Source organism: Chiroxiphia lanceolata, chromosome 1 (genome assembly GCF_009829145.1).
Source record: "Chiroxiphia lanceolata isolate bChiLan1 chromosome 1, bChiLan1.pri, whole genome shotgun sequence".
Lineage (NCBI taxonomy): Eukaryota > Metazoa > Chordata > Aves > Passeriformes > Pipridae > Chiroxiphia > Chiroxiphia lanceolata.
In genome coordinates this window covers 40,064,007-40,088,539 of record NC_045637.1, presented here as the reverse complement: position 1 = coordinate 40,088,539, position 24,533 = coordinate 40,064,007, and the positions used below count along the sequence as shown (strand labels likewise).

The 24,533-nt window shown below is 38.0% G+C and overlaps 1 protein-coding gene across 5 annotated transcripts in view; it reads left to right on the top strand.

The window, feature by feature from the left end:
* LYN (LYN proto-oncogene, Src family tyrosine kinase) overlaps positions 1–24,533 on the top strand; it is a 50,081-nt gene that overhangs the window by 10,651 nt on the left and 14,897 nt on the right. For 3 of the 5 annotated variants that reach the window (XM_032710609.1, XM_032710617.1, XM_032710626.1), the window contains exons 2-10: positions 9,622–9,758; positions 10,969–11,017; positions 11,110–11,215; positions 11,680–11,778; positions 11,884–11,987; positions 13,375–13,524; positions 14,810–14,962; positions 21,649–21,831; positions 22,694–22,770. In XM_032710609.1, the coding sequence (XP_032566500.1) occupies positions 9,627–9,758; positions 10,969–11,017; positions 11,110–11,215; positions 11,680–11,778; positions 11,884–11,987; positions 13,375–13,524; positions 14,810–14,962; positions 21,649–21,831; positions 22,694–22,770 (1,053 nt within the window). In that variant the 5' untranslated portion in view covers positions 9,622–9,626. The remainder of the gene's footprint in view (positions 1–9,621; positions 9,759–10,968; positions 11,018–11,109; positions 11,216–11,679; positions 11,779–11,883; positions 11,988–13,374; positions 13,525–14,809; positions 14,963–21,648; positions 21,832–22,693; positions 22,771–24,533) is intronic. The other 2 variants (XM_032710635.1, XM_032710643.1) reach the window with 1 other exon arrangement.

The following is a 24,533-nucleotide window of genomic DNA, read 5'->3' as shown; positions in this document are numbered from 1 at the left end:
TTCTGGAGGATGCAGTTGAGGCAAATGATTGTAATAAAATGAAGAGAGTATTATAAGGTCAGAAAACAGATGTTAGTTTAATGTAAGACTTGTTTTAAAATTAATACCAAAAATACTGACTACATGAATCTGAAACATTTTTATAATATATGAAGTCTATTATACAGTGTTAACAAAATTACAATCTCGTGTGAACTAACTTTCTTGTGTTTTGGTATTTTTTTTCTTAAATCGAATAAACAAGAATCAGTAGTTTGTACAAATTTGGTTTCATTTCAGTGTAATGTTTTGTTTCAGAATTTTGTTTTCATCCTTCTGAAAGCATTTTCACATTATTATACCACCACAATGCCATTAGTTATTCTCAATGTTTCTTTCTGATTTTTATTTCCTTTTTTTTTTTTAACCATTGCCATTATTCCTGCATTAAACCAAACTTTTAACTAATCTAGACAAAACTGTAATGCATTTACAGAAAAGCAGAGGATGCTGCTTTCTTAGTCAAACTCCCCATCCCTGTTAGAGCTACCTTTCATGTCATCAACTATGTTGATATTTATTATATGTGTTATGCTATCATTTGTGAGTTCCAACAAATATTGTGTATCATTTATCTGAGCGCTGAATAAACTTATCCTCTCCCTGGACACTTGAAGGCAAAACAGGCAAAGACTGGAAAGTGGATTAGTGTCACTTGAATACAGAAAAATGGTTACTTTGACTGATACAGTAAGTTTTACCAAAGCACTCCTGTTACAAAGGCTGTGCAGAGAAGTACGTAATCTGTAAACCTCCCCCACCTCATTTCTATATAGCTGTGTTGGATCACTTCACACTTCGAAGTTTGAGATATGATAACTTAAGTCAGTTATTTGCCGTTTAGTATAGTAATATACCAATTAATGTTGGTTCTTGCATCACTAAAGAACCTGGTCTAGTAAGTAAAAACAAAATAAAAAAAAATGTACAGTATAGGAGAAAAGATTTTCATTATGATCCAGTTGTGCTGCTCAGAATGGCTCTGCCTATCCCAGAAACACATCAATACAGCATGAGTACAGCAAATCCAGATATCTTATCTGACCAAAAGTTTCCTTATGTTCTTTTGTCAACTGTTCTTACGTCAACTGTTGGGGGATTTCTGCTGAATGACCTCTCCTGTGAAGACAGGCTGAGGTGGGGTTGTTCAGCCTAGAGAAGAGAAGGCTCCGGGGAGACCTTGGAGCAGCCTTCCAGTATCTAAAGGGAGCCTGCGAGAGAGCTGGAGAGGGACTTTTTACAAGAGCATGTAGTGACAGGACAAGGGGAAATGGATTCAAACTGAGAGTAGGTTTAGATTAGATATTAGGAAGAAATTCTTTATTGTGAGAGTGGTGAGGCACTGGACCAGGTTGCCCAGTGAAGCTGTGGATGCCCCGTCCCTGGAAGTGTTCTAGTTCAGGTTGGACAGGGCTCCAAGTAACCTGGTCTTGTGGAAGGTATCCTTGCTCACAGCAGGGGGCTTGGAACTAGATGATCTTTAAGGTCCTTTCCAACCCAAACCATTCTATGATTCTAATGCACAGTCCACTTCCACTATGGTTGTATGGCAGCACACCATTTTACCCTCTTGTAACTTGAATTCTTATTTTAGAAGTATTTAAACTAGGAAATGGACTTGAATTATGAATGTTGCAGAGTCCTAACCCCTGATTTCAATATGAAGGCATATGTTGGAAAGGAAAACAGGTCACCAAAGGGTGGAGGATGTGGTAATGAGAATTTCAATGAGAACAGTAGTCAGCTTGGTAATTGATTCAAGAAGGATGTCTGCTAACCCAGATTGGTTTAGTTGGACTGAGATATTTGTACATTAATGTGAATCAGGGCTCTGAAGAGGAGGGTAAGAAATACTGGTGCAGAGCTTAAAACTGAGTGTTGCAGAGGAAGTAGAAATGTGATGGATTTATAACTGTAGTAGGAATGCAAGTGTTTGGGAGCATGAAGGTGATAGGATGATACTTTCTGTGACTGATATAGGAAAGCATAAAAATTAATCTGAGATAGCATGGCCAAAGTAGAATTTGTCTTGGTCACAATTGCTAACGAAGAAATTGTGAAAGGAGCTCAACAGGGTTGTGGTTCCTGTCTGCTGCACTTCCCCAAACTCTTGGCAGGACCACTGTCTGTTGCCTGTTACATTAGCATTACACTGAGACTTTTTTAAAATACTTTCATTTGCAATGAAAAAATAAGGGTCCCCTTGTGATATTAAGAGGCATTAGAAACACACAGGTGGCTGAGAATGTTGTGCAGAACAAATAGTCTGGCAAAATAATGGGGAGAAATTTAATATCAGAGTGTAAGGTAATGCCACTGGAGATATGAAAGTCTGCTGTGACAACAGTTTGCCATTATGAAAAATGAGACAAACCTGGATGTCTTATTGGATCACCAAATGTTTATAAAAGGCTAGTGTGATGAAAGTGTGAAAATAATAAAGTAATTTCTGGAATATATATACATCTTGGTAATGTATTTCTGTAGATGGAAGAAGTAATAATACTATTTGCTTCAAGGCATTGCTGAAAGTCATCTTGGAACACCTGGCCAGCTCCAGCCTCTTGTTCTTAGAGGAATGAGTTCAAAGTGCAACAGATGTAGAGAAGGGCTGCTAGGATAATCAGTGGAAGTGAAAAAGACTGAGAGGGTTTGGTCTTTAAAGCCTAGAGAAGAGCCTGAAAAAGATGTGACTTCTCAATCTCCCAAGAGGATGAAGGGCTAAATGCTGTTATTGTCCTCAAAATGTGCTTAAGACTGGGAATTATGAGACAGCTTCTAAACCAAGTGGAATGAGGTTCTGAAACCTTTCAGCAATAATATTTTGTTCTTCTGCACCATCACCCATTAACCTCTCTAAAAACGGAGCGTGGTAAACTCGCTTCTGAGCTTGTATGATGTGATTCCATTGCTCAGAACAGGTCTGCCTTTCCCAGAAAGTAATTTTTGGCCCTTTGCTCTGATCATGGGTCATAAACTAGATAGCTATGTGATCTTGCTCTGATAGATGTGCATCTTTGCAGTGTTTGACTTAAATAAGACTAACTTTGAGGAAATTCTACAGTAACATGCTTGTTGCAGACTTTCCCATACAGTAGTGTTGGTTACACTACTTATTTCTCTTATTTGCCTGTTTATGTAGATATGTATGTCAAAATATTATTTTAGCTTTGTCTCACCTTTTCCACAAAAAAAAATTGAAGCAGTTAAAAGAATTCCCCATTATTATTCCTTTTTTAAAAATGCTGTCACCTGGGCTAGTGCTCCTCACATCACAGGAGCAATGGCAGTCCACACAGGACAAGTCTGTCCTAGTTAAACACTGAGTAGATTCAGGTTATCCATGCTCCTTTTTATATGCATTGCAGGGAGCACATGGTGATTTGTGCCCGTGTCTGTGTGTGTGTGTATGCCATGTATATGTGTATCATATAGGGGCTAAATTCTGTTTGGGAAACATAGAGATGATATGATCCAGACCTATAGAAAATAAGCTAAATTTAAAAAGATATTAAAATACACAAGGCAAGGATTGACTGAGACGCAGATAACCATTTAGCAGAAAGACAAGGGAAGAACAAACTGCTTAAGTTCCCCTAGCTGGTCTCAAGTGCCAAAACAAGATGTGGGAAGTGAAACAAGCCCAAAATGAAAGCTGACCCGGGATTTCTGTATTTGCATGAGTCTAGTTAGATGAAAGTAAAGTAAGACAATCAGGTCTTACAGTAAAATTTAAATATGTACCTATAGATAATACTGTATTGTATTATTAAATAAATATATATATACACACATGTTTTTTATACTTATGTGGTGAATTGCAGGTAAAAGAATAAAACCGAACAGAGGCAAAACTAATAATTTTTGAGACATGCAATAGGAATAGGAATCTACTTCAGTTCAGTTACTCTCCATTTTGGTTCTTTCACTTTACTCCCAACCACAGATAATTTATTTTTGTCGCTCTTATTCTCACTCTGGTCTAGTAGCAAATCTTCACAGGTGCAAATATGTGTAGAGCAGTACTGATCAGCCTTTTCTGAGCTCTACCACCTCAAGTTAAACTCCTCTGTTGGCAGCTTGGCAGTTGCTTTGCCATGTGATGATAGGTCAAAAGTGAACCCAGGTTTCACAGGCCACTCGGAGATAGTCCTTCTCATAGTCCAGTAACAGAGGTATAGAAGATCATGCAACACTTGGGTGCTACAGATGGTGTGGAAGAAGATCAATATAAAGTGGAGGTCAGCAGTAACAGGGAAGATAAATGAATTCCTTAAATTTAAGATTTTTCCCATTTTTTTCATGGAATAGTAAACTTGAGCAGTTGATTAAGTGATGTAGAAAGTTGGATGGGCTTTTGAGAAAGCAGGTTTTTGTGTCCCTGAGCAGAGTGGGCTTATGATTCTTCCTCCCAAGCAGTTTTAATCTAAGTTGATCACTCTGACTTTGAGACACTTCTGCTTTGACCTTGAGGGAAATGCAGAGAAGTTTCATATGCTCAGTTGTTTAGATCTGATGAAGGCATCACTATGTTACCTCTGATTTTATAACTTGTGAAGTAGCAGCAAACTAACTGGCACTGAAGATCAGAATGAAACATCTAAAACAAAGGAGAGCAAATATGTTATTTTCAATTTTTGAAAAAAGTGTTAAAACTATTTACTCCTTTGCTCTCTAAACTGCTTTAAAGCTCCATGTATGTTAACAGTTTCTTATATATATAGGTGTAAACAATTGCTTCCTGTTCTTTGGTTCAGAAGTTTAAATATAGAGCAACATTCAAGACTCAGAGTAAGCTGGGGGTCTTGATTATTTTTTTTCTCGTTCTTGTGCATAAGAAATTTGTGGTTTAAATGAAGAGTTCAGTCTTCATATTCAGTTGAATACAAATGTATATACCTGTTAAAATACACATGTATATAGCCGATAAAAGCCTAAGCCATGCAGAGAATTCATGTTTAGATACATGATTATTCACCTTTTGAACAGATATTTATTTGATAAATAGAGTTCCTTGTATACTCAGTGTTGTAGTTCTAATTATTTTAAAAGTTACTTTATTATTGGAAAAGCCAAAGTATAATCTGTGAGGATTTGAGAATCATTTAATGAAGACATGATTTCAATCAAGAAAAGGCCAGACATGTCAGGTGGATTTTTAGGAAATTATTTCTAATGTACAACATATATACTATATATGTAACAGAATCACAAGGAAGAGAATGGTTGTGACCATAAACAAAACGAAAAATGAGATCACCTTTGTAGATGATGTAAAGGGCAACTGCCGGGAGGAAGTGAAACTTCAAATGCTGCTGATGGTGGATGGACAGGGGATGGTCACATGAACCTTGACTACTTGCAGTAGAAAGTATTGTGGCTTTAGACACATTACATGGTGGTAATGTAGAAAAAAGCTGGTAAAACAATAACATTCTGGAGACAGACAGCAGCTTTTAACCCTGGGAAAATGTTTCACTTCTGACTTCTACTCCCCGCAACTCATTTTGGAAATATGACTCGTGTGTTGCTGTAGCAAGGTGACATAGGGCATTCAGAGGGAAAATTCAAGGTAAATGTCTTGTAGACATCAAAATCGATGTCTGTGGAACAACCTGCTGCAGAGGCCCTGTATGATGATGCTTATGGATACCCCTGGGGTTTTTTGAAGTGTGCCTCAACTTTGATACTTGTTGCTACACTGCAGCTGTTGACCCAAGTACTTGTCTTTACCTTTTAGCCATGAAATAAAGTATGCTCTTTGTTAGAAGAGAAGCTGTTACTTTTTTAATCTTTATAAAGATTAGCAGCTGTGTTAAGTAGAGTTTCTTTTAATTCAGTGTTTATCTTTCATGTCTAGTTGTGTGGACAGGGCAATAAATGAAAAGCAGGGATGAAAAGTAGTGTCTCCTGTATTGCAAAAGTGTTGGAATGGGAAACATCTGAGTAGGGACTGTCAGCATTTTCTCTGTTGTCTAAATTATTTTTGTCTCTGACGAACAATAACGTACTTTCATTTGTGATGATGCTGTGCTGTCTGTATTGCTCTTTGCTTACTGTATTCTCTGTCTCTTTATATATCTGCACAAAACACTTCCTTGATGCTCCTTGTGATATGGCAACAGAGCGCTATGCAAATGAACATTTTACACCAAGTGAAATATTTCATTTATGCATGAATGTACTCTTCCCCTTCAGATTTTCCTTATGACTATTGTATAAGCTAAGATAGATGTACACTGCATACAGATTTTATATTTCAGAGTTTCTTTTTTTGTATGGGTAATTTGCTAGGGTAGAATGTTTGGAAAGATAACTTTGGCAATTATGTAATATTCTGAATTTTGAATATTTACAGTGGGTGTTGACTGAAACTCTCCCATCAGTGTCTGCTGTTCATAGCAGCCCTATGAATCTTTACATTGATACCACTCTCAAAAACCTGGAAAAGGCCCAGATCAGATTTCAGTATAAAAATATATCATACTGTGCTGGAAACAAATACATCTGTCACTGCAGGTCAACTGGGCAATCACTGAACAGAAGCTTTTGAAACCAGTACAGTTACATTTGCTTTGGGTGTAGGACTAATCTAACAGAATTTTGGATGTGCAGTCTGGAACCCAGTGCACATAGCTTTACAAAGGTCTAGCATGTACAGAAATATAAAATCCTGTGGCCTTTGAAGAGTTCAAAAGTGTTTCGTTTCACACTATCAAAAGAACGTGTCCTCATTGATCCAGTTTTGACTGCTTAGAAACTATTTTTCAACTCTATTTGTGCTTTGTCTCCATTGCCTGTCTATACTTGTTTAGAACGGGACTGCTTTAGGAGGTTACCTTTAGGTAAACCCTTGATATCAACTTGCTCATACTTAATGTTGAGTCCTTGGGACTATACTATAGTAAAGGGTACAGTAGGCCCCATTGAACCGGCTGTGGGCTTCAGCATTAACTGTTGAGGCTATTTGCTAATGCAGAACTAGCTAAATCCTCTGAGGACTGTGGAGTTTCATCTCTATGAGGAAAAGAAGCCATTAAAAACAGTGCTTCATGATGAGGCTCAGGATCTTCTCTTTGTTGGAAGCCATCACATATGTTATCTCACATAATGTATTTGTGACATCAAGTAGACTTCTGTGTGATTATGAAGCACCTGCACATAGGCATGACAGATCTGTTGTTGTTACTTTCGTGAACAAATTATAACCTTGAGCTTATCAGCACAACCTCACAGCAGTCTTAAGTTTGTGTACTTTAAGCTGCAGAAAAAAATCTGAGTAAAAATACTTCTTTCTGGGTCTACACCAGCACTGAGCACAATGCAGTCTTTAAAGATATGTTCAGCTTTCTTACAGGAATAGGGAAAGGGCTTTTTGGCTGACAACTTAGATCAAATTACCTTATGTCCTCCACTTTAGCTGTTTGTTCTGTAGAAGCAGAACTATTCAAGAGCAAAAAGGTTAGCCTTTAGGTGGATAAATACCTGATCTTGCAGATACAGCAGGTAATTAAACACTGGGCTTCCTGATGTCTGGGGTAAGTTTGCAAACACCAGTCTGCCTCTGGGTGTACAGAAATTTCCTATGAACCATTAACAGCAGAACAAGAGTCATCAATATACTTACAGTTATAAATAAATAAAATAAATAAAATATCCTTCTCAGTATTTCAAAACAACCCACGTGGAGCTGAGAATTTGGAAAACTCTCCCAATGGGTGTCTTCACAAACTAAAATTAAGCATTAAAGATACTTGCTTCTAAGGGAAGATTCTGGCTGAAGATGCCCCCCAGTGTCTTTAGATAAGTATGGTAACACTGAAATACTAACAGTCAAGAAGAGGAAACTGTATTCTCTGCCTGGTCAGTGCCTATTGATTTTCTGTAGGATTCCTTTTATTTTTATTTCAAGTGAAGACGAGAAGGGGCGCAGTGGGTTCTAATGGTGCTTTTAAACCAATATCACAGTTCACTGCATCACTGCTGAAATCTTATCCACCAAATCCAGGGTTTGTGGGCAATAGGTGACAGGTAATTTGCAGAAATGGTAGGAAAGGAAGTACCTTCCTCTCATGTTTAGAAGAAGACATTCTGTGGATATGTCAGTGCATCTGTCGTTATGTGGTGCTTCCTCAGTTGAAGGATGGGAGATTGAATAAAGGTGATATGGGAAGTTGAGACTTGCCATGTGGGACTGCTTGTTGCCTTGGTTTATTGGTATAGTCAGTTAGGATTGTGATTATCATCAATATTGTTACAAAAGCACAAGTCTTAATAAGAACTCACACCAATCTGGTTAATGTTCCTACTTGCAGGATGTGTAAGGCACCATCCCATTGAAACAGTTGTATCTGCAAGTGGGTACCTATACTACTACTTTACCTGTTTTTCTATATTTTCTATCTGAGAGATGAAGGTAAAAGTGAGATATAGTATAGGGTGTTACAATCTGCTTTAGCTTCTCCAGCTGTGTTTTAGTCACTGTTTGTTTACTTGAGCCCATATTTGCACTGAGCTCTTATTTTAAGTTTTATGTTGTTCTTCAAAGAACTGGCTTTAAAGATTAATTAGGGCAAGGGGGAGTATGACTGTGTGCCTGCAAGGGAAAATGTGACTGTGAACCTAGCATTAGAGCAGTGACCTGAAAGGAGGGAGAGAGGAAGGAAGAAGAGGTTTGAAAAGCATTCGTAGTGGATTCTTTGAAGAGTAAGTATAATTACTCTCCTCTGAGGGAGGAATGTAGAAATAATGTTGTATATATGCTTGCTGAAGTACTATGTAATTACATCATGGGATCAGGAATCGGGTTCCAGTCATGCAGATGCTAACAGCTGTATCTCATCTGATTTAGCATGGATGCACATCCTGAGAGAAGGATTATCCTTCTAAATTGTATTGGAAAAGAAATACTTGTGATTTGCCATCACTGATATACACATCGACTATTTCAGACTGCTGTAACTGGCCTGTGTGAACAAGGAGATTCATTACTGAATGTCACAATATCAGTTTGTCTGCCATGGAGCTGGGACTGCACAAGTCATCAGCTTCATGTGAGAGTGGGGATTTGAAACAAACAGAGCTCCCTGCTAGACTGGCATCTGCAAAATGAAATGGGGAGATACAAGCATTGCTAGATCCAGCTGCAGTTTTCTTAATTTGGATTGGAATTTCTTCCTGTGTTTTCCAAAGCAGTCTTTTTTTTTAAAACATACAGATAAAAGTTGCCACTACAGTAATTGCATTTTTATTATATCTATTCCAAAGCTCAGAGAAGTATCAGAAAGATACAATGGGTTTTGTCAGGGGAGGGTAGATTGGAGAGAAAATACAATAAATCTGAAAATGTGGAAACGGTAAATAACTATTTACTTCATATGTGGATTGAGACAAGAAGTAATTTCTTTCCTGTGCAACTGAAAAGAGCTTTCAGCATGCATGCCTAACCTTCAGTTGTTCTTCCCATGAACTATTGTGTATGAGAAGGAAGCATGTTTTTGCTATGTAGCCCAGATGATTTCATGGGAAAGGGCTTGGTTTATGGCATAATGATTTTGTTTAATACCTTTTTTATTCCAACAGGAAATATGGGATGTATAAAATCAAAAAGGAAAGAGAATCTGCATGGAGATGGGCTAGATTTGAAGAATCAACCAGTACGTAAAACTGAACGAACTATTTATGTGAGGGATCCAACGTCCAATAAACAGCAAAGGCCAGTAAGTAGATAGTCTCAGGGGAGAATTCCTGTAGCAAGATCAAAGCATGACTGGCATAACTTAAATTTCAATCCTAAACATGTGCATGGAAAAATTCAAATGATCATTAATCCACAGTTGGGCTTTTGGAGTTGTGCAGTTCACCCTCAATGAATAAGTACTTAGGGAAATAAAAATTAAAACTTGATGATTTGCTACTTTATGTTTGTTGTATTTTCTGCATGAAAACAGTAATCCTTGGCAATGTTTGATATAGATATAACTATGACTGTAGAAGACTGCTAGATGAATGTAAAAAACCTGTATTAGTTTAGAACCATTTTTAAAAGCATCGGTGTTGGGATTTTAATAGCTGTGGGATCCAGGTGCTGATTATTATACTTAGAGGCTGAAGTAATCACAGGCAATTCTTTACTAGCTCTGGTTAACTTTCCTTTTAGTCCCTGAAGGCCACTACCTGACCTTGTGTGAGGTGTGTAGGTAAGGATAGGAGGAGAGGGTGCAGTGGTGAAGGGAGCAGAGCTGCGCTGCGGGAGGAACAGGATAAGCGTACCTTCATGTGTGCTGGTATTGGAAAAGAAGGGTGCTGGGATGGGGAATACCACTGGGTACCAAGTGGGTTTGCTAATTTTCAGATTGACTGGTACCTTTTTTTCCCCACCTTCTCTACTGTGCTGTGGAAACCGTGTCTCCTGACTGCCCTTTTTAAGGGACCATGGTCTCTTCAGGTGTGAATGGCACCCTTCTCGCCTCTCTCACCAGCTGACACAGTGAACTCAGCATGCTCTCAGTCAATGTACACACAATACAAACTACCATTATTTTTTTTTTGATTACCCTTTTTTTTTCTTGCATACTTCCAGTGACATAACCGTGCTTGTAGTTCTCTGGCATGACAGCTACGTGGTAATAACTGTCTTGTTAAAGTGCCCTACCTAAAGCCTCTTCAGCAGAAGTCTCAAAGCTGTGAACTTCATCCCCACAGCTTGTGGCCCATCTTCATGAGGTCTGAGCTGCTCAATTTAAAATCTAGTGGCGACTTACTATACTTTTATATTGTAATTTGCTTTTGAAGAATGGTGGGGAAATACTGGAGCATTTCCTCTTAATTTAAGACATGTAAGATGATACCAAAGCAACTGAATACTATGTAATTTAAGATCATCATAAAGATCTAAAACTGCTTAATTAAAGACATATTTTGTTGTAGGCAAATCCAGAAGCACAGCTATTACCAGGACAGAGGTTTGTCAGTGAAGGTACGTTTTTATAGAAATCATACAACTGCATGCTATGCCCATGTCAGCCTGCAAAATGATGTGAACGTTCCTTTGTCTTTCTACTTTCCTAGACACAGAGGAGCATGGAGTCATTGTAGTAGCTTTGTATCCCTATGATGGCATTCATGAAGAGGACTTGTCCTTCAAAAAAGGAGAAAAATTGAAAGTTATTGAGGAGTAAGTGTGACAGTACTGGTTGTATTGTAGATTTTCTTTGGGCTCACCTAATTCCCTTTATAATGTCTTGCTATCCTACTCATAACATAGATCTATGAATGGTAAGTGAGCTCCCTTATATATGATAATACAAATGCATGTGGAGTTGTGCCAAGTTGAATGGGACTTTGAGCAACCTGCTGTAATGGAAAGTGTCTCTGCCCATTTCAGGGGAGTTGCAACCAGATGATCTTAAAGGTCCCCTCCATCCCAGACTGTTCTATGGGTCTGTAATTCTCTGACTTGACAGCTGCCCTCAGTAACAGCGGCCAACATTGATCCAGTGGAGCCAATGGCTTCTCAGGCAGCTTGAGTTTACATGAAAGATTATGCCCAGCACAGGCAGAGGTCTCAATACACTATAACCTAAATAACAATTTATCTTATTTTTCATTGTGAATACTACTACTGTTTCTGTTTTTCAGGCTGGGAGAATGGTGGAGAGCAAAATCTCTCATGACAAGGAAAGAAGGCTTCATTCCCAGTAACTATGTGGCTAAAGTAAACACCCTGGAAACAGAAGAGTAAGTTCTCCCAGGCTCTAAATTCTGGCTAACTTCTTCACCCTGGTGGTGTATCCTTTGTGGATGGGGAGAGAAACGGTTGTAACTCTTTGAAATACTTTTCAGATGGTTCTTCAAAGACATCACCCGAAAAGATGCTGAAAGATTACTCCTGGCTCCTGGAAATGGTCCTGGAGCTTTCCTTATCAGAGAAAGTGAAACATTAAAAGGTAGGCTTTGGGGTGGGTTACTTTGGAATTGATATAGAGTTAAAAACACACAGTCAGTCTTCACAAAAAATGGCATCAAGTGGCGCTGGATGTGGAGAAGTCACAGTGTGTCCTATTGTGTGAATTTTCTGCAGTTCTGTAGGAGTGAGAAGGATGAGAAAACCACCAGGAAAATAGAGAAGAGAATAACACCCAAAGCTGAGATAGGGGAAAAAAGAAGTGTGATTACAGTGACAAGAAGCAGGAATGGATGAAGTGCCATCTTTTCTCAACTTAGTCTTTATAACTCCTTTATTGAAAGACTCTTTACTGTAATAGTGGTTGCTGCATTCTATAGTCTTCCATTATGGGGTCTGCATCCATTGCTGCAAGTTTAAATTATAGTTACTGCATAATGAGGGTTTTCACTTCTACAGTGTAGCGTGATTCTGCCCAAAAAGCTTTTAGGTAAAGTTTTGTGCTGTAGGCAGAGCGCTTTGCGCTGAAAAGCTTAGTGAATTTTCCAGGCTCTTCAGCTGGGACTTTGGAAAGAACACAGGAAGTTCTGCCACAGCCTCTGGACTCTGACAGCAGTCTGACTGGATGTATCATGTCTGTCCACTTCACAGGGTAGCTTTTTTGGCCCCCATACTGCAGGTTCTTGATTAGGTGAAGCTCTATAATGGGTCTGTATCATTGTTTCTGTGCTCTCAGATGAAGACTCCTAAATGAAGTTTTCAAAGAAAGACTCCTAAATTCTGCTTAGAGTGAGGCAAAGTACCCCCACTGTCACTGGATCTGTATGTGAGGAGAGATAAGGGGGTGAAGTGGTTTCTTATCCTTTGAAAATGAACGAGAATTGTGTGAGTAGAAGAAAGGAAGAGCGCTGTAGCTAAGGGTAGATGCTCTCCTGCCCCAGCTTAAATCCCAGCTGATGTTAGAGTCCCTAGGACTAACAGATATGCTCTCCCTCCTGTATGCCTCAAGCCATCTCCAAGCTATCCTTTTGTTAGCTGGCCCACAACAACCAGGGTGTTCCTGTTTTGAAATGCTGATCTCTGATTTTCAGCTTCTGCCCGAGTAGTGTGACAGCCTCGGTCTTGATTTCCCAGCCAAGCTGGGGGACTTTCCGCAAAACTGGGCATTGAATGTGGAGCTGCCTGGAGTATGGAACTCCTGAGTTTGTTGAGTAAGATTGAAAAAGAAAGTGTCACTGTAAGCATTTTGGTGACCGGTTCAGGACCGGCTATGGGCTAACCTCCTCCTGTTGATTGCAAAATGCTTTTTGAGGAAATAAGGGAGTAAAAAGGAAAACAGACAAAATGGTGATTTTGTTAAGCTCAACTGTATATGTGTGGGCACTGTAGAGTTTTCTATCTGTTAATGATAATTTCTTCTTTATCCACAGGCAGCTATTCTCTCTCCATAAGAGACTATGATCCACAGCATGGTGATGTTATTAAGCACTACAAAATCAGGAGTCTAGACAATGGAGGATTTTACATCTCTCCAAGAATAACTTTTCCCAACATCAATGATATGATCAAACATTATCAAAGTAAGTTAAAACAATTAATGAATTACTCAATAGAATGCAGCCATTATTTCCTGGGATGGAAAAGAAATGCTTTCTTCTTTAGTTTCAAAGCTTTTCATCTTTTTTTTTTTTTTAATTTTCCTAAATAACTTAGGCATGCATGTTATCGAAGATAAAGTAAAACTGATTGGAACCCAAGTAATGTTATTATCATAATCAGACCTAATGCTGTTTGTCCTGTGGCATACCATTGTGAAATAAAGACTAGCTTTATAAAACATCTCATCAAAGTTATGATGATGTGAAGCTGTAATAAGAATTGCCTTCAATTTAAGTAAATTAATTCTGTATTTAAGAGTAAATTCTTATTGACAATGAGCAGAAATACATATAGACCTGTGAATGTCATCCTGTACCTTACGTTGAGTGTGAAATCATTTTTATTTTTCCTATATATGTATTTTTTAATCATTTTTAATAGCACTTTGAAGGAAGTAAAATTCCATAGACTTCAAAGAAAGAAAATTACACCCTCACAGAATGTATACATTTATTTTAAAAAAGAGGGGGAAGAGAGGAGGGACAAGTTTCTACCTATGTTTTACTGCAAAACTGGCTTTTAATGCTGCATGATCTCCTAGTGGGTAGCTCCAAAATACAGGGGATTTTTTGTCTTGTAATTGGGAAGACAGAAAAGAAAAAAAAATAGGGCATAAAATTACATAGTTATTTTTCAAAACCATTCTGAGGACTTGGCCATGAATTTTTTCAGAGTTGTTAGATGTGTGTGCTAGTTCTTTGGCACAGCTGGAAAACCTGAGAATTATTCAACATTTATATAAAAGTTGTAGCTGGTCAGTGTCTGGAGAAAAAATAATGTTGACCTACTTAGGCTTGCATGCACATCTGTCTGAAACCATGTTGCAAGAAAATTTAATGACAAATTCAGAATACAGGTCCCAAGCCTGACTCCAGTGTGGATCTTAATCAACATACTGTTAGTAATCAGATCTGATATTGTATTTATTTGGTACCAATTGTACTAAACCCCCTTAATAATCTGCCAGTAACCAGATGCATGTGATATTTCTTTATTAAATTTGTCTCTGGAAACCAAATTTCAGATCAGAGGCACTTAAAGTTATGTGAAAGCACCAGGAAGGCTACATTCTAATCACAGTATCTGATTATTTTGGTATTATTTGAGGTAGTGCACACCTATAATCAAGTGATGTTTGTCTCAAGTCATGAGTCACAGAAGTGTAATGTATTTTGTATTTTCTTTTTTTTTTTCTTTGAAAACCAGAGCAATCAGATGGTTTATGTAGAAAGCTGGAAAAAGCTTGTATTAGTCCCAAGCCTCAAAAACCATGGGATAAAGATGCATGGGAAATTCCACGGGAGTCGATTAAATTAGTGAAGAAACTTGGAGCTGGTCAGTTTGGAGAAGTCTGGATGGGTAAGTTTATTCTTTTGAAATAAGTATTAAACTCTGAAAGAGGTGTCATTTTGGAGTCATTCAAAAATGTAGTGGACATGAACCTGGTCCGATATACTTGTAAAACAGCCAAATTAGGTCCAGAATATGTCTTGTGAGGAGAGAGGGTTTGTAAAAGAGGGTAGATACCTGACAAATAAGTAGAATAAATCCTTTTGGAGTCTTTTAAAGGGAAAAACTAGTGAGTGAGCACTGTGATTTAGAAGGTTAAAGACAATAAGGTTTTTTTGGTAGGGTTTTGTGGGGGAAACAGAAGGTTATAGTAAGATGTGGCTCCCAAGTCTCAAAATTTATGGGTCTCTCAGAACTTTGTTTCAAATCAGAAAGTGTTAAAGAACATGAAATAAAAAGAAACAATGTCTTTTAGTGAATTGCCTATTGAGATTTCATTGTATCTTCGTAAAGAAGATGCTGTAATGTAGTGCATGGGTCTGCCAGACCGGGTGAAAAAAGAGAGCAGACTTGACCCAAGTGTATTGTCTGCCAGTGTCTGCTTAGAAAGTAGGTGACTTACCTAATAAGAAGACTAGAGATTGAACAGCCTCTACCTTGAATTATCATGCAAGTTCCCGATAATAAAACTGTCGTAAGACTTACAAGTTGTAAATGTTAATATATACACAGCAAAAAATGATAGCATTAATTATTAATACCTAAATAATTATCTTTGTTGGCTTACAAGCAGTATTTTCTCAGCCTTGATGACCTCCTTTGGCAAGGGCCTATGTCCAGTGTCACATGGGCATAGTGAAAATGGTTTAATCATCTTGCTTTTGAAATGCTGCCTTTTCTGACGTCTGAGTATTCTTTTGGCTTCTGTATTGCATGTTCTGTGTGCTATTCATTACTTACACCCTTTTTACCAGTTACCATCTTGTTTGGAGTAAACTATACCTTCCTTCCGAAGTCCTCATTAGGAAGTTTTTTAAGGCCAAATCATAAATTGGAATAAAATTGTTACAGTTATAATAGCAATAGATCAGATGAAGGTGATAATGATTATTATTAATTTTAAGGTGTAAGATTCTATAGGTAAGGTATTTCTGAGCAATTTAAGAGTGTATCCCAAAGCTTGCTAGAAGACACAAAGCTATGAAAGGGTCTCTGATGACCCATAAGAGTGGGTCAGTCTGGCAGGAATGTCACTGCTTTGAAGAGATGCTCTCATTTAGAAAAGCAAAGCACAGATTGATGCTGTTTGAGTAGCAAATTATACACACAACTACAGTGTCATTCAGAAAGCTCTAGTTCAGTCATAGGTGTAATCTTTTGGTGTAAATCATATAAAAATGCAAGCAACACATCACTATAGAATAATATAGCCAAATTCAGCCTTTTATCTACCTTCATGAGAAGAGGCTTAAGAAACCCTTTAGCTATGATATACATGAATGACAGTTTAGATATTAGTCAGGACAAGTGTCAGTCATTGTGCAGTTATTTCTGTTTAATAAATCAGGACCAGAAATGTTCAACTGACACTGAAATACTGTGGAAGACTTTTTGGTAGGAGGTAATCAACTACTTGAAGACATAGATCATTTTGAGAAGTGACTAATTCTGCACAAAGGAATAAAACTTTAAAAGGGTGTTTCTGGTTCAAGATGTTTCCTCTTGTTTGTGTCATTATTTTAACATCTAAATTGGGCCTAACCCCTGTGTCTGAAATGCTGCACTGTGAGAAAAATTAATGTACTGTAAAAGCGATCACTGTGTTTCCTCTTCTCTGCTTCCTTTCTGAAGCAAAAGATGATGATTTGCATGGCACAAGACTACTCAAATCAGGAACATGGTTAATACTAGAACCAAGGAAGTTCAAACTGGAAAGCGAATATTAGGTCAGCTCTGTGGTGCAGGGTGTCAGCAAACACTGTGTATTGTAATGATCAACCAGGGACATTGGGAGGTATGTAAAGGTACTGAGAAACAACCTAGTTGCTACGCTGTCCTGACTAGAGGGCTGGTTGTTATGCTACCACCTCACATACAGCAAAATTATTTTTCAGCTGTAGTGTGAATTAAAGAGCAATACTATCCCATGGTTTAATTACTAAATAGATTTCTTCTTGATAAAGGGTACTTAGAATTGTGGTTTCAGAGGGAACAGTGTCCCACTCAGAGGAACTGTGCTTCCTAGTAAAGAAAGATGTAGAGCTGCTAGACCTTTGTGGCAAAGGGCCACAAAGATTATGAAAGGACTGGAGCACCTCTCTCTTGAGGAAAGGCTGAGAGACCTGAGACTATTCAGCCTTGAAAAGGCTTGGGGATCTTATCAAATAGCTGAAGGAGGTATGCAGAGAGGATGGAACCAGGCTCTTCTGAGTGGTGCCCAGTGACAAGACCAGAAGCAAAGGGCACAAACTGAAACACAGGAGGCTCCCTTTGAACATCAGGAAACCCTTTTTCATTGAGTGACCAAGCACTGGCATAGGTTGCCCAGAGAGGCTATAGTGTCTCCATCCTTGAAGAGAATCAAAAGCCAACTTGACACAGTCCTGGACAACCAGCTTGGTTGGGCATGTTAGACCCTGGTGCCTTCCAGAGGCCCCTTCCAACCTGAACCCTTCTGTGATTCTGTGAGACATGGGAATATAGAGATAATACTGTTACTGCAATGTAAAGATAGGAAAGCGTATCTTTTATAGTATTTTCTTTTTAGTATGTTTTTAAGTACTTACACGTTGATATCTTCCTCGTGAACATTTTGGAGCTTATACTGTGGGACGACTAAGAAAACTCTAGGAACAAAAAACAAGCCCCTATATCCCCAAAGCACTTGGCTGTGTTCCTGTATGACCCGTGAAGAGAATCTTTGTCACCTATGGAGTGGGCAGCTGAATCTCCTCCAGTTCTGAAGAGTTCCTTTTACACTGAGAAAACTTGCTACCAATTTCTCATATTGTTTATCACTGCAAGTGCAATTTCTTCATTACAGTTATGTGCAATTTTATGCATTTTACAAAGACTTTCTGTTCTTAGGCTATCAAATTAGTGTTTAAGTGTGCAATTTGAGCACCACCTGTGGTGACACAATAGATGAAAACAACATGGCAGAATTGTGCTCCCATTTTATGCACTGCACCATGCAAGTGGTTAGAAAGCTTCAGCCTCCGCTCTCTGCCTTCCTATTTAATGGGCTGTATGGAGATGAGCAAGAGATGGAGCTACTGTTGTTGTGTTGTTCTGTTCTTCAGCTGCTTGATGGCTGTAGTTGGGGAAGAAGTGAAGTGCTGACCTGCAATAGGATGCAGAGAAACTGCTGTTCTCAGTCTCTTCCCCGGTGTCCCCTGCAACAGTAACCGCCTGAGATATAATCTTTCTTTGTAGCCCAAACAAGTTGTTTCCAGTATACGCTGCAGGGAATTACTGCAAAAGCAGAGGAAGGAGAAAACAAGTCGTAGGCTTGTTCAAAAAGTTGTTCGTCTTTAGACCTAGAGATCTGGTCAGAAATGGTAGGCTCAACTTCATTATTGTCTGTTGTAAGTTCATATCACAGTTTGGCCTGATTAATCCTGTGCAAGAATCTGAGGGCAACCTGGCTGTCCAAGATACTACTCTGTTAAAATAATAGTAATCAGCTCCAAGATAGATACCTGAAACACTAAATTTTTTTGAGGACTCTATTCTAAGATGTAGAGAAGAACATTCCTCATAGTGTGAGACATCATCATACATTCCTCAAACTTTCATACTACTGCTTGGTTCACATTTGATTTTTAACAGAAGCTGAAACTGCAGAGAAACTCACTTCCTGCCATGGTATGAAAGGTTTTTAGACCATGGAGTTCAGTGCATCTGGGCAGCTACTTTGGTGATGTGACGAAACAGAGCAGCACTTGAAGAGCAGGGTCTATGTTTTATGCATTTTTGTTCCTCGTGTGCACTGATATGAAATGAATCATGATGCTCTGTGGCATCAATAATCCATGAAGAGAATTCTCAAGCAGGGCTAAGAGGAAAGTTAACAAGGCAAATGTAGCCATTATAGTGTATTTTATTAATGAGCCACATCTTGCTTGCATTTCAGGTGTAAAAGATTCTCTTATTCAATAACCTCTGAATTAGAATATTAGTAATATTTGTTTTGAAGGTGTATTTTCTTTTGCAGCTGTTAGAAAAAAACAGTAAATAGTATCACAGAAATCCTTTTGTTACAATAAAAGACATCTAAAATGAACCAAGAAAACTTACTGGTACATCTCATTAGCATTAGAAAAGAAATTTGACAATACGTAGATGAGCTGAATGTTAGTTGCAAAAAATCTGAGTTTTATGTCAGATGTTCTAGATCTAAGCAAGAATGTCATTGCTTATCTATCTTCTTGAATTCACATTTAGGTGGCAGTCCTAAGTTCATTCAGCAGACCATAGTTCATTCATATGATATGGCAAGCAATACTGTGACACAGCAAGCACTGGGTCTACACCCAGAGTCGGGCTCAGTTCAGCCAAGGCAGGTGTTAGTGAATAGTTCAGAGCCCCAGGCACTGTAGGAAGCTGGGGGATGATGCCACAGTCACTCCTTCCCACAGCTCCCGGCACATTACTGGAATCTTTCTGTGATGCAGATTAAACCTTAAATTTGCTGTCACTAAAGCTCTTTGAGGTCATCAACAGTTTTCTCTCCACCTGAACAAAGGTTGCAGTTCCTTACCTGAACAGTAAGAGTCTGCCTGCAAAGCAGATTATCTTTTTGGGCACTACCACAGATGTTCTCATAGCAATGATAGCTGACCTGGCATGAGGACTAGGACTTTGTTGGGCTGGGGTGGTACAGACACATACTAAAAAGATGCTGCCTGCTCCAGGTCCAGCCCAAACAAAGCTAACACTGGTTTTGCTGATAATGTGGGTGAGAAAGGTGACAAATTCCAGTTTTGCCAAGCTCTTAAGGTCCACTTTTTTGTGTGTGCTCATAGAGTTCATGACCACCTTTCCTCAGGGTTTCGGTGTCCCATCCCTGCCAATACCTGATTTAATAAACGAACATAGAAGTAATCAAGATCAGTTATCTCTAGTGCTCCCACCAGCTATTTGCTTGGTATATTATGACCAGAGGGTCAGGGTAGACTTTTTTACAGCAGAAAACCTCAGTGTCACTGAGGCATTGCAGTAAAGCCAAGTTTCTGTAAGACCCTAGTTTGATAGATCTCTGTAGTGAATGTAAAATATTGTTACATAGCTAATGGTGTGTTGCTCATAATTGCTTCACAGAAATAATGATATTGATTAGTATGTTCAGTAGAGACTTCAACAAATTGGGAATGGAAATCATGCTCTGTTTTAGGGTATGGTATGGAATAGCAGAAATGATAGAAATAAACTTTCTGATTCTTAAGCAGAAAGAAATATATTTTATATCTTTTTCTCTAATAGATATAAATATATGCCTGAGCTTTAACAGCAGATTTGACCTGTAATTTTTTACTGTTAGGTAATTTAGAGAAATGTCTATGTTATGCTTTGACCTGACCATGTTTGGAAAAATGGATTTAATAATTGTGCAGATGAATATTTTGTGATTGACATAGTGGCTTTTCTCAGATGATGATTCTTCTTCAAAAAAAGAAGATGCAGTGGTTAGAGCAATCACTTAAGATCTGGGAACTAGGTCCTTGCTTTGCCACTGATTTCTTTTGTTAGGATGATAGTATAAGGAAGCAGTAGATTCCAATTTGGAGGTGGTGATAGTCTGCATTGTTGCTGCATAAGGCAATGAGTCTATATCATTGAGTCATGAAAGTTTTACCTCTTCTGAGAAATATTTCTGCTATGTTGCAATGGGTATGATGGGGTACAAAAGTTACATTTATATCCCTGTCTCTTTCTTTCTCTCTATTTCTTTTATTTTTCAAATTAAATGACTTCATGAGATAAACTTTAGTATCAGTGCTTGCTACTCTATTTTTAATACTATTTTCACATTTATTTAATGTTTGGAAAAATCAGAAAATTATTCTCTCTACTTTTTTTGTAACTAGACTATTACATTAGAAAGTTTGATAAACAAAGAAATGAACCACAGCCACAGTCTCCTTCACTTTTGGCATGAGCTATGTGATAAGAAGTTATCACATTTTAAATCTTGTGCTGAACACTGCAGGATTGCAGTCCTGGCAGCGTATCCTTGTTGGTCACAAGAACACTCGTTTGATTGCGCTTTCCCGTAATGCTCCATTTTGAGCACTGAGGGTTACAGAAAGGATTAGAAGCATGAGACTGGCATGCATAAAATAGCAAAAATCATGGGATTTAAAGATACTCCAGAATCTTGCAGTCAGTCCTTGGACGCTATTGGATTCTGAGAAAATTTAAGTGGACACTCATTAAAACATGTCTTGACAAGTTTTTATGCGCTACTTGTGAATGAAAACTTGGTATGAAGTAAGATCATTTGCTTGCTTTATTTTTTTTTTTTTTGAGATAACTGTTTTCTAAATATAGGAAATGGATCATTTTTCCCTGCAATGTTGTATCAGTTGCAAAATAAAAAGGAATTCTAGCATTTGTGCTACATCTGGCACTTGCTTTCAGACTCTTAGCTATTCCTGGAATCTAACATCACCTGCTTTACAAATTCCTGCTAGTCGGGGTGCTGTGTGGTGCAGAGTGACTTCAAGTGCACTGATTGTATTCCCTCTTTGTAGGTTACTATCACAATAGTACGAAAGTAGCTGTGAAGACCTTGAAGCCTGGAACAATGTCTGTGCAAGCCTTCCTGGAAGAAGCCAATCTCATGAAAACACTTCAGCATGATAAGCTCGTTAGGCTTTATGCTGTAGTGACCAAAGAAGAGCCTATTTATATTATAACAGAATTCATGGCAAAAGGTGAGAAAAACATTGGATCTGCAAGCAGTGTTTTAGGTGAACTCTTCTGCTTCTCCTAAATTAGTCCCCTTTCTTTAAAAAGGAAGGAATGATAGAGTTATTTTTTGAGTGCTCAGTTATTAATTGAAGAAGAACCTATCCTTAAGATGGGCTGAGGCTTTAATTTTGTGATCTATTGCTGCATTTGTGAATCTGAATTTACAGTTTTCTTAAATGCAGCATTTTTAATTGTTTCTGAATCAGAGGATAACCCCAAAATAGCCCTGGTTCCTTTGGACTCCCTACCTAACTTTTGTTTCTGGTATCATAGCAAGGCAATTAAAATATGCCTTAGAAATTGCCTTAGGTGGTCCTTGAATTGATAAAGGTGTGTGTAATAAGGTGAATGAGGTGTGGTCTTGCAAGGATGGCTACACTACTAGAAAAGGACAACCTTTATAGAGCATTACTGCAAAAAATATACAAGGTTTCCTTCTCAAATTGTTTTGTTCTGTTTTCAAGCACTTTTGTGTTGAGGTATTTATTCTTCATGACTGGGAAAGGACTGATCTGAGTACTTCTACTAGACAGTTCCTGATGGTCCGTAGACTAGCATGCTTACCAAACTCAACACCACTAAACTGAGATGTGGTCTGATGGGAATTTTCTACACCCAGGAAAGTGGCTAAACTCAGATGTCTGACATGCAGACTTGGATGTTACAGTTGCTAAGTCATGTGAAGAGACTGTTTTATTATGGTCAACTTGAAAATACATCAAAACGCTTCACTGCATCAGTTTTGTGATCCATAACATTGGGGACTGGTGTGACCTTTCTTTTGGTAATAAGCTGCACTGACTTAATCTTTCTCTGTTGTAACAGGAAGTTTGCTGGATTTCCTGAAGAGTGATGAAGGAAGTAAATTGTTGCTTCCAAAGCTAATTGACTTCTCTGCTCAGGTAAAATTTAGGAAATATGCTCAAAATTAGTGGGGTTTTATTTTTTTCAGAGTCTGAAACTCATGCTGGGCAGCTTTATCTTCAGGGGGTTTTGCATAAAAAAATTAATTTTCAAATAAATTTTGAGTAAATAAGGTTATTTGAAAGGAGGAAATACATAAAGGAGGTTTCAAAGGGAATGTGTGAGGTCTCTGCTGGTAACGTACCTCGATGTCAGTGAAACCCTGATTAGATAGCAGCAGTCCACATCTGCTTTCCTTTGTGGAAAGGCTGCTTTCAATTTGAGCAGCTATGTGTTGAAAGTGTAAGTACAAGTTTGTGACTTTGTGCTTAGGAGATTCCTTAAATGTTAATAAATGTGTCATTTTTTTACTTCTTAAGTTAGGTTAATTGGTCAAACGTCTCTTAACCTCAATTGACTCTGCTTGGTTTCAAATTCTTATGTAAATTATTATGAAATGATGTTTCAGTATACTAGTATACCAGGATGATTGTTTCAAAATATACAAGTTATCCCATGTCATAAATGAAACCTGGAGAGAGAGACCCCAGAGTGATTTGTGTTTCACAGCCTGGATCAGAGGTGCCCAGAGCCCAGTGTTTTGTCTTTGACAGTTACCAGCACTACATGTCCAGGGAGGCATGTAACAAAAATAGAGTAATAATTGTGGTTTTGTGAGTTGTAGTTCATGTTACTAATAGGTAATGAAGGCATTTCTGTTAGGTTATTTTTAATCAATCTTTTAGGGTTTTTATTATGCATTGGAGTTTACAGATATCTGTACTCTATTACAGTAACTTGTTGTGACTCACGAAGAAAGATGGGAAAACTTTAAAACGTACGGCAAAACATTCAGGATTTATACCAAAAATTCACAATAAGAATGTTATATAAATGTTTTATATAACCATTGATATACAGATAAATATAAGATTGGAAATATTTCTTTACCACGAGGGTTGTCAAACAGTAAAATAGGCTTCCTAGAGAGGTGATCAATGCCCCAAACTTGTTTAAGAGGCATTTGGACATGCCCTTAATAACATGTTTTAACTTTTGGTTAAAATGGCCTGAAGTGGTCAAGCAGTTGGACCAGATGATCATTGGAGGTCCTTTCCAAATAGAATTATTCTATCCTATAGTATATTACATATCACGTGTTGTTATGTAGATGTTCAATATATCAAATACAGATTTTTATTTAATATAGGTCCAATGCAAAAGCAATTTTTGTTATAATTATTGGTTTTGTGTAGCTATAGGCTTTCTAAGTTTTATGAATTCTTTGAGTACTTTGTCCTTGAGAATTTAGTGGGATAAAAGCTTTGTAGATGTAGAAAACCTGCTGGATCCCAGGTCATGGCCTGAAGAGATGAATAACAGTGGGCAGAAAAGAAGAAAAAAAAGGGAGCTTTGAAAATAGTGTGTACAAATTTTATGTGTAAAATTCAAGGGAGAGAAGAACATCTGTGAGCAGTGATATGAAAGAAGACCTGAGATGTAAAGAGAAAAGCACATGTAGTTTCACAGCAGTGGAGTTAGGGATGTTGTGTTCATTTTAAATATTGTGTTTACAGAAATTTAAGGCTTAAAAAGTGCAATGAACTAGAGCAGAACTCTAACTGTGTACAACTCGGGTAAATCACTTCAAGATAACAGGGGTCAGAGATTGTCATTTACAAAACTTTGAAGGTCAGGTCACTTGAAATGAACATCACTTGTCACCGTGATCTGACAGCAACCTCTCAGAGCCAATTCCTGC